Genomic DNA, 9,329 nt, shown 5'->3' with positions numbered 1-9,329 from the left:
GTGAGGAACACGAAGGACAGCTCCGCGTTCCTCCGGGCCCCACCACGCGCATTGCGCACGATGGCGTTGATGGCGTGCACCACGCCTGCGCCCACGTGCGAGAAGGAGTTCAGGTATTGCGCGGCCTCCAGTGCCTCGTGGATGGCCGTGAGGTTGTGGCTCAGCGGGAAGGCCACCTGCTGCTCGCCGGGGCCGCCAAACTGCAGCAGCGCCACGCGCGCATTGAGGGGGTCGTCGTCCCGCCGGGCCAGCGTCAGCCGCCGTGCCACCTGCTCCACGAAGCGCCGGGCCTTGTGGAAGTTCTGCTCACCCAGCCGCTCGGAGCCGTCCAGCAGGAAGACGATGTCCACGGGCCGCTGCGTGCACTGTGCCACGGACAGCTCTGTGGGGAGACGCGGGTGCGGGCTGGGCGGAGGGGAGGCTGGCAGGACTGGGCAGGTGCCAGCCCCGCACCTGTGCCCCTCCACTCGCACCCCACCTGCTGGCCCCACAGACCGCTGGGCTGTGCGGGGGCATTTCTGCAGGGAAGCCCTAGGTGTGGGTCCTCAGCCCCAGCCCCTTTGAAGCGGTACTGGTGAGAGCCACTGTCTCCTCTGCTGGTGCTCCCAAGCCTGAGACCGTGACACAGGCCCCAGGCCCTGTCTGCCTGCTGAGTGCCATCCCCGCCCGGGCTGCCCTCCTGGTGGCGGCCTGTATCTGCATCTTTTTGTAGCTCAAGAATTTGCTGCTCACGAAAACGCCACTGTCTGGTGTGGGAGGGATGTCAGGAGGACCCTGGCCCTGACACCCACAGCCTGACCCCTCACTGTCTGGGTCCCAGAGCTGCTCAGAACCCCTAGAGTTGGCCAGGCCACGTCCCTCCCAGAAAGACCGGGAGCCCCTGACCCTCTGACTGGCTATGGTGGGGCGCAGTGGGTACAGGGACAGCTAAACCTTCTGTGGCAGCCCAAGTGGGCTCTGCCCTGACTCCTGTTACCAAAAGGGGCCCCCACCTGCCTGGGTGGTCACCAGCCCTGGGCATCCTGGACAGCTTGGGGGCTTGGCCACAGCCACAGCCCAGGCTGCCCACCACACATGTGGGTGTCACGTGGGGTCAAGAGACCACAGGACGGGACATGGACAGTCCACATGCTTGGACCTGGCCCCGTGGCCTTGCCAGGGCCTCAGCTCCTGGGATGGGAGAGGGGAGGGACACAGCCAGTTTCCCCAAGGGTGTCTGCTCCTCGGCCCAACCCCTGGACGTTGTCACAGCTGGTACGTGAACCCCCAGGAATCCCCCGGGAACAAGGTCCTGACCCCAGGAATACACACGGACACTGACCCGAAACTCAGCTTCCGGGGGCCCTGGAGGTGCAAAGGTCCAGCCCCGCAGGCAGTGAGCAAAGCCCTGAACACAGCAATGTGACCTCATACTGCACTGCAGCCTTTATAGAACGCTTGAGACACAGAACTTGTCTGAGCACACATGAGCTGGCGGGGCAGATGGGGTTCCCTCAATGAGCTTATGAGTGGTGCAGCTTATTCAGTGAAAGGAAGGGCAGCCTCCACATTGAAGGCCACACCTAGGAACCAGCTTAAATGTCCAGAAACTTCTCAGGTACCACTGGGCTTCCCAAACCCTCTCCAAACTAATAAACATTGTCACTGCTGTCAACACACACACACACACACACACCACACACGCACGCAGGGGGAAGCTGGTGTTGGGGGGGGGGGTCTCTCTCCATGTATCGGTGTCTGTGGGGCCTGGAGGCGACGGGGAAGCTGTGGGGGCCGGCCAGGCACAGGGACGTTGAGACTGTCAGGATGTCTGTGGACCCTGCTCCCCTCCTTTGGGGAAATCCTTCATTCCCACAGTGGGAAGCCCAGCCTGGCCTGCCTTGTGCAGCGGGTGTGGGGACGAGAACCTGGTCTTGAGAAATGGTCACAGCCCTGCCCAGCAGGAGCCCAGCCTCGATGAAGCCTCCTGCAGTCAGAACGTCGGGGTCTGAGCTCACTGTGGGGGCTGTGCCCTACGGATAGTGGCCCCTGCCGCTCCCCAACATCGTGGCCCCCGGGGTTCTCTGCTCAGTCCTCCGAGCACAGCAGAGGTCATGCCTGGTGGATGCTCCCCCGACTGCTTCTGGGGACCCAGAGGATGGGCTGGAAGGGTGCAGGCACCCTGGGACTGGAGCTGCTGGCAGACAGCTGTGTCCATTTGCCCCAATGGGCATGACACGGGCCCAGGTACATCATGGTGCCAGGACCGCCAGGTTCCCCCAGGACGATCTGCTGCCCAACCCAAAGTCTTCACCCACCACAAGGTGGGCCATGAGCGACCATGAGTCACCATGCATGGGATTAGTGCCCACACCCAGCAAGGCTTAGCAGCCTCAGGGCCTGTTTCTGAGGCTCCACTGGAACCTGGTGGGGGAGACGTTCTCCAGCACGTGGGCTGCACCCTCCCTCAGCCCCATCCCGGATGCACGGCAGCCCAGCTGGGCCACTAAGTAAGGGCCTCCAAAGACTTCCATGCTCCAGCACAGGAGCCTGCGCGGGTGACCTGACACGGCAAAGAAGGACTCTGCAGCCGGGACTGCGTTAAGGGTCTTGTGAGGAGGTCATTCTGGACTTGGGGTGGGCCTTAAATTCAATCACTGCTGTCCCTATAAAGAGGCCACAGGAAGATGGAGAGTTCAGCCGCAGCAAGGGACACGGCGGCCACCAGGGTGGGAAGAGGCCGGAAGCTGCCCCGGAGCCCCTGGAGGGACTGTGGCCCTGCTGACCCTGATCCCAGACCTCTGGCCTCCACTGAGAGCCAGCCTGCTGGGGGCAGCCCTGGGAAGCGAGCGTGGCAGGGAGGGGCCGGCCCGGCTGGGCGGGCGCCCGGGCTTCAGCAGAGGGCCAACGCGGTCTCGGGGTCGCCCACGATGTCCCTGTGAACCAGCTTAAAGGTGTCAATGAACAGCTCCATCCAGTCCTGCCGCTCTACCCCGGTGGCGAACTTGGCCCGCTCGGCGGTGTAGACCAGCACGGCCACCAGCTGGGAGTAGGCGGCCGGGTCCTGCGTGAGCTCCGTGGCGTTTAGTAACTGTTGGATCAGGGGGATGGTCCTGGGGAAGGTGGCGTCCGGCCCCTCTTCCGTGCGGAGGAAGGTGACCGGGGACTCGCCGCCAGGCCACGGTGCATCTGCAAGGGAGCGTCCAGAGAAGACTTTAAGGCCTGTGGCGGGCGTGGGCCTAAAGCGCCTCCTCAGGCGGCCGCTCGGCGAGGCCAGAGTGAAGAGCGGCACTTGGGCCGGCAAGTCGGTGGAGATGCAAGTGGAGTGGTATGTGGCTCGGCCTTGGCAGGAGGCACGGGGACGGGGAGCTGGCAGGGAGCTAGGGGAAGAGACCCACATGGCGGCACCTTTGGGGGACACCACAGACCCCGAGAAAACCTTTCAGCACAAAACAGCTCCGTCCAAACCTGCGTCAGAGACGTGCCAAACTCCAGCAGGGCTTCCAGTGCCGCCGGCCCCGTTGCCAGGAAGACCCCAGCCACCCTTCAAGAGCCTGCCTAAGAAAAGCTTGCGGTGGCAAAAACCCTGTCTCAGCCTCTCTGGGCTGTGTCCTCTACACCCAGAACTGTCTTCCCCTGCGCAGACCTGGCCTCTGCAACGTCTCTGCCTTTTCTTTCCACCGAGTGGAGCTCAGGTTACGCTGCAGTCCCCGTGCAGCTCTTACGCTGAGTGGGCTCTGCCCTGGCTGCCTTCAGCTGCGTCCGATTTGTTTCTCCGGCACCCTCTGGTCCCCACGCAACCAAGACCTCCACAGGCCTGGTGCAGGCCCAGGGTGGCTGGGCTTTAGGGTGGGCAGGGCTGTCTGGAGAAGGCCAGGGCCAGGCCACAGCCAGTGGCGTCCACCCAGTGCCCAGGAGAGCGGAGGAGGATGCCCGGCCGTGCGCGCTGGTGAAAGCTGATTTAACACTGTCCCTGCTGTACCTCCTGGAGCCACAAGGTGGAGTTCACTTTGAAACTGCAAACAGCTTGAAAGGAGGATGAGCTCTGAATGCTGGGGACGGGGTGTCAGGGAGCCGAGAGGAGGGGAGGGGTTCTGGGGGGCTGCTCCCACTGTCAGGTCCTGGAGGCCTCAGAGGAGGCCAGAGCTTCAAGGGCCCCGTGTCCTCCCTGGCCGCCTTCCCTGTGGTGCTCTGGTGGCCTGAGTGACCCACTCCCAGGAGGGAGAACTGGCTCATCCCACGTCACCATCTTGGCCCTACAAGGCCCACATCACCCTGAGGCCAGAACCAGAGACATAAGAAAGGAAAAGTGCAGGCCAATATCCCTGATGAGCACAAACCCTCAGGCAGGCATCAGCAAATCAGGGCCCACACGCGTAAACAGAGCCACACACCATGGCCAGGTGGGTTCATCCTAAGCATGCAGGGCTGGCTCAGCATCGGAAATTCAATGAGGTTCAACAGGCTAACTCCCAATCACAATGACAGGCTAAAGAGGAAAGGTCACGTAACATCCACAGACGCAGAGAAAGGCCCTGACAAGACGCAGCGCCCACTCATGCTGGACCCCAGGGTGGAAGGGAGGCCGCAGCGCCCACTCACGCTGGACCCCGGGGTGGAGGGGAGGCCGCAGCGCCCACTCACAATAGACCCAGAAGTGGAGGGGAGGCCACCGCGCCCACTCACAATGGACCCCGGGGTGGAGGGGAGGGGAAGGCCTCCATCTGGTAGAGAGCAAAGCACCCACAGTGGACATTGCCGTGTCGCCCATCATGGGGACCTGAGACTTCCCTGCCCCATCAGGGACAAGGGGCTGGGTGGAGGGGCCAAGGTCTGGTTCCTGCCCTCAGGGTCCAGCTGCCCCTGGTACTGGTGCAGGCCCAGGCAGACCCTGAGAGAGGACGCCCACACCTCGGCGCAGAGGCACAGCCCACTGTGTTGTGGAACCAGAGGCTGCCCACCTGCTGAAGGGCAGCCAGACCCAGGTGCAACCTCCAGGTTCTGTCAGAGCACGTGTGGGGACCCTGGCCTCGAGTCCACGGCTCCTCCCGGGGGCAGCCTCAGGGTCCGTGAATGTTGCCCGGCACACCCACCGGGAGTTCCCCATGGAATGCCTGAACGCACACCCTGACCCGAGTGCTGACCTCGCACCGCAGACCGCGAGCTTTCGTCCCCATGGACCTCCAGGTCGGACCCTCCCACCCGTCTCCACGGCGTCCCCACCTTGACGCTCCTGGAGGGGACGGCTCACGGAGGGGGACTCAGCTCCTAACGCCCCCGGGGACCTCCTGTGGGCCCAGTTACGGTGCAGCAGTCACTGTGGGGGCAGCACCACGTCCAGCAGAGCCTGGATGGCACCCCCAGCCCTGGGCACTGGCGGAACCTCTGCCTTGGGCACCCCCAGCTCCAGCTTCACACCCACATGGGCCACATCCTGGACATGGGCTCCCCCAGAGATGAGAGCCACGGCCGCAGCTCCGAGGCAGGCCAGGGTCGGAGCAAGACCTGCTGGCGCTGGTGGGCGTCAGTGCCTCTGCCCTGGGATGGTTTCACTCACTGAATCCACGGCTTCCTCCGCGTGGCACAGGCACGGCCAGCCCTTGGGAGTGGGGCAGCAGCTGAGGCAGACTGCAGGATCTCATGGAGACCTTGGTGGGTGGTGGGCCTTCAACACCAGTGGCCACACACTAAGCACAGAGCCAGGCCAGCAGCACCCGCCCCATGGCCTGGCGATGCCGTTCCTGCATTCCTGGGAGCCTGCCCTCCCCGAGCCCCTCCTCTCCTGCGCTGCTGTCCTGCTGTCCCGGGGGCATCTCATTAAGGAGCAGCCTCTGTGGCTCCGCCGCCTGCTGGGTCCCTGCACGGCCCCTCCCCCAGCCCGGCCCTTGAGCAGGAAGGACACCGGGCTGCTCTGTAGTCTGGGGTGGGGGGCTCGGGGTGCCCCGCATTACCTGTTTGGCAGGGAAGGTCTGGGCACACGATCTGAGGGTCTGGAAGAGAAGGAGAGAGGCCGGGCCCGGGTCAGTCCCTAGCGAACCCTCAGCGGCCGCCCACTGATCTGCCCAGACAGGCTCAGGGTGCAGCTGGCCTCCACCCAGCCCCGAGAGGACCTGACTCCTTCCCATCCAAGCCCAGTATCCTGGGCTGCACATCTGTCCCTCGGGTGAGGGGTGTCCCTGGGGTCCGCGCTAAACAGCGGTGGGGACTGCTGCTCCTCGGCCGACTGCGCCACGCCTGCACGCTCACCCGGGCAGAGGACGTCCTCCATGTCGTCAATGAACTTCTCAGCCACCAGGTCGGAGAACAGCGTCATGTTGCGCACCTGCTGTGGCTTGTCGCAGGCTATGGAGTACAGGTTCTCGCTCTCGTGCTTCTCGTGGAACATGTCCCCAATGCCGATGGCCGTCACTGTGACGTCGCGGTCACACAGCGCCCGCAGGTTGAGGTCATCATCCCGAGGGTCGTGGCGCCCGTCCGTGATGACCACCGCAAACACGCGTGTCTTCTGGCGCCGGCTCTCCTTGATGAGGCGGTCGTAGGCAAACTTGAGGGCCGAGGGTGTCCAGGTGCCGCCCGCGATCCACTCGAGGTTCTTGACCGCCTCCTTGAAGCTCGACAGGGAGTCGATGCGTTCGTCGTCCAGCTGGATGGCCTCAAAGGTGCCCTCGTGACTGTACTGCACCACGCCCACGCGCGTCCCTGTGAGCCGCATGCGTGAGGGCGTCGCCGGGGGCCTGGGGGTCTGGGGCGTCCCCGGCCGCGCAGAGCCCTTGTTTGAGGGACGTGTCTGGACTTCTCCCGTCCCATCGCCTCCCACGCCCCGCCCGGCCCCTCTGCCGTGCCTCTGCCGCGCTGACCTGTCTCGGACTTGGGGTCCTTAGCGATGGCGCCCAGCCTGTTGACCACGTTGATGACAAAGTTCTTCTCCAGCGTGAAGTTGGTGTACCCAATGCTCTCGGAGCTGTCAATGACGAAGACCACGTCCAGGGCGCCACAGCGCTTCTCGCAGTCTGGGGGGGGGGGTGGCAGGGTCAGCGGGGGGCACCGGGGAGACCTCAGACCCCAGGGCCGGGCGCACATGCGGGACCCAGTGATGACCCAGCCCTGCTGCACTCCCGCCCTCCACCCGGCGCATGGGCCCCGACCCCACCGTGGGCAGTGCCTCACCGCAGCACCCGCAGGTCTCCCTCACGTAGGTCATGACGTCACACTCCTGCAATGCACGCGTCAGGCAGGGCAGTCCCCCCGGGCCCCAGAGGAGTTTCCACAGCAAGGTCCTGGCCCGGGGGCCCCGGGACATTCCAGCCCACCTGGGAAGGCTGGTTGGGTCCTGTCCCTGCTAACCTCGCTGCCGCCCTCCTCCCCCCACCAACCTTGCCCTGTGACCTCCCCCAACCAAGCTTGCCCTCTGACCTTCCCCTGCTGACCTCCCCCGGCCCCGCTGCTCTTGGTTTCTAGTTTTGGCAGAAGGACACTGGTTCTGCCCCATTGACACCTACCGTCAGGCCGGGGTCTCCAGGGGGTCCAGGCTCACCCTGGGGAGGGAAGGATGAGGCTGAGACGCCGGGGCCAAGGCTGAGCAGCGAAGTCACTCCCAGGCCCCTGTCCACTGAAACGTGGGTCCACCGTGGCTGGAACCATGAGGCTTGGGTGCGCGTTGGCAAGGCAGGCCGGGGGCTGAGGTCTGGAGGGCATGGGGACTGGCCCGCTGCCTACCTCGGGTCCTGGGACTCCTCTTGGCCCCCGAGGGCCTGGCTCACCAGGTGGACCAGGATCCGCCTGAGAAGGAACAAGGACAGGTAGGCTTCCGTGGCCACAGGGACAGTCTCTGCACGCAGCAGGGCCTGGGGCAGAGACGCCTGTGGTGTCCCCAACCACGGGTCTTGCCTTGGGGGGCCCTGACAGGTGCAAGGAGGAAGATGAGGCTGTGCCCCCACCTTCCCTGTGCTGGCACCAGAGCTGGGAAGGCCGTGAGTGGCCACCGTCAGAGCCTGGCCCATCAGAGGGGTAGGGGCCTGGCAGAGCATCCCAGAAATGGCAGCTAAAACAGCTCATTCCAATCCCTGGCTATTCCACCCCATTATCAGGTACCCACCCATCCGTTCACCCACCCACCCATCTATCCATCCATTCACTTGCCCCTCCATCCATTCACCCACCCCCTAACCCATCCATCCATCCTCTATCCACACACTCACCCATTCATCCATCCACCCACTCACCCACCCATTCGTCCATCCATCCATCCTCTACCCACCCACCCATCCTCTATCCACCCACTCATCTATCCACTCATCCATCCACCCTCCCACTCACCCATACATCTACTCATTCACCCACCTATCCATCCATCCATCCATCTACTCACTCATCCATCCATCTACCCATCCTCTATCCACCCACTCATCTATCCATCCCTCAGTCCTCCCATCCATCCACCCACTCACCCATACATCTACTCATTCACCCACCTATTTACCTATTCATCCATCCATCCATCCATTTGCCCACCCCCATCTGCTTGCCCATCCATCTATCATTATCCATCCCTCGTCTTATGCTCACTCAGTTCCAGACCAACCTGCAGTCCTGGTTAAACCCTTGGCTAGGCTGAGGATTTGGAGGCACAGAGCACCTGCTGGGGGATATCTGTGGGGAGGACCCTGGGGAGGGGATGCTGGGAGCGGATGCTGTGTGTGGGACATTGGGGAGAAGACCCTTGGGGAATGCTGTGTGTGTGTAACTCTGAGGGGAATGCTACCTGGAAGGATCTTTGGGGGGAGGGGACTCTGGAAGGGATGCTGTGTTGGGGTCACTGGAGAGGGGACCCTGGGGGAGGATGCTGTGGGGGAGTTGCTGGGGAGGGGACCCTGGTGGACGCTGGAAGTGAGGATGGGTGGAAGGAGGAGGCCCCTGAGCCAGCCGTCCCCTTCAGGAAGGTGGGGGTGGTGCTCATGGCTGGGGCCCAGTTGCCTGGCATCCTCCCGTACTTTCAGATGCACACGCTCAGCCTCAGGGCCCCTCCCTGCCTCTGCCCAGCTGCTGTGGGCTTCGGGACGGCGACACTCACAGGCTCTCCTTTCTCTCCTTTCCTCCCAGGTTCTCCTTTCAAGCCGAAGTCGCCTCGGCCTCCCTGTGACAGGGACACATGTTAGCCTGGGACAGATGATGTGAGATTTTTACTTGGAAAAATGTATCTGGCATTTTGGGATCATTTGAACGGGAACATCTATCTGGTTTTTTGGCAAAGCCTGAACTTTGGTTGGAAAGGGACCAGCCGGTGGCCGGTGGCTCCCTCAGAACTCAGCCTTGGTGTCATGGCTGGGCCTTGGGGAGCCAGGACCATTCCA

At 63.5% G+C, this 9,329-nt stretch overlaps 2 protein-coding genes across 2 annotated transcripts in view; both read right to left on the bottom strand.

Annotated features, from left to right (window-relative positions):
• The window catches only part of LOC105520491 (extensin-like), a 7,486-nt gene extending 6,075 nt beyond the window's left edge, over positions 1-1,411 (bottom strand). Inside the window, exons 1-2 of the mRNA XM_011954241.1 lie at positions 1,322-1,411; positions 1-518 (exon numbers count right to left, since the gene is read on the bottom strand). Coding sequence (XP_011809631.1) covers positions 1-518; positions 1,322-1,411 — 608 coding nt within the window. The remainder of the gene's footprint in view (positions 519-1,321) is intronic.
• A 1,165-nt stretch (positions 1,412-2,576) lies between these two features.
• COL6A2 (collagen, type VI, alpha 2) overlaps positions 2,577-9,329 on the bottom strand; it is a 30,748-nt gene continuing 23,995 nt past the window's right edge. The window contains exons 21-28 of the mRNA XM_011954198.1: positions 9,050-9,112; positions 7,696-7,758; positions 7,479-7,514; positions 7,147-7,192; positions 6,837-6,989; positions 6,226-6,678; positions 5,931-5,969; positions 2,577-3,168 (exon numbers count right to left, since the gene is read on the bottom strand). Of these exons, the coding sequence (XP_011809588.1) occupies positions 2,873-3,168; positions 5,931-5,969; positions 6,226-6,678; positions 6,837-6,989; positions 7,147-7,192; positions 7,479-7,514; positions 7,696-7,758; positions 9,050-9,112 (1,149 nt within the window). The 3' untranslated portion in view covers positions 2,577-2,872. The remainder of the gene's footprint in view (positions 3,169-5,930; positions 5,970-6,225; positions 6,679-6,836; positions 6,990-7,146; positions 7,193-7,478; positions 7,515-7,695; positions 7,759-9,049; positions 9,113-9,329) is intronic.

The sequence above is a fragment of the Colobus angolensis genome, unplaced genomic scaffold (genome assembly GCF_000951035.1).
Source record: "Colobus angolensis palliatus isolate OR3802 unplaced genomic scaffold, Cang.pa_1.0 Scaffold38, whole genome shotgun sequence".
In the NCBI taxonomy this organism is placed as follows: Eukaryota; Metazoa; Chordata; class Mammalia; order Primates; family Cercopithecidae; genus Colobus; species Colobus angolensis.
Note: the sequence above shows the minus strand (reverse complement) of the source record. Positions and strands in the feature narration are given on the sequence as shown.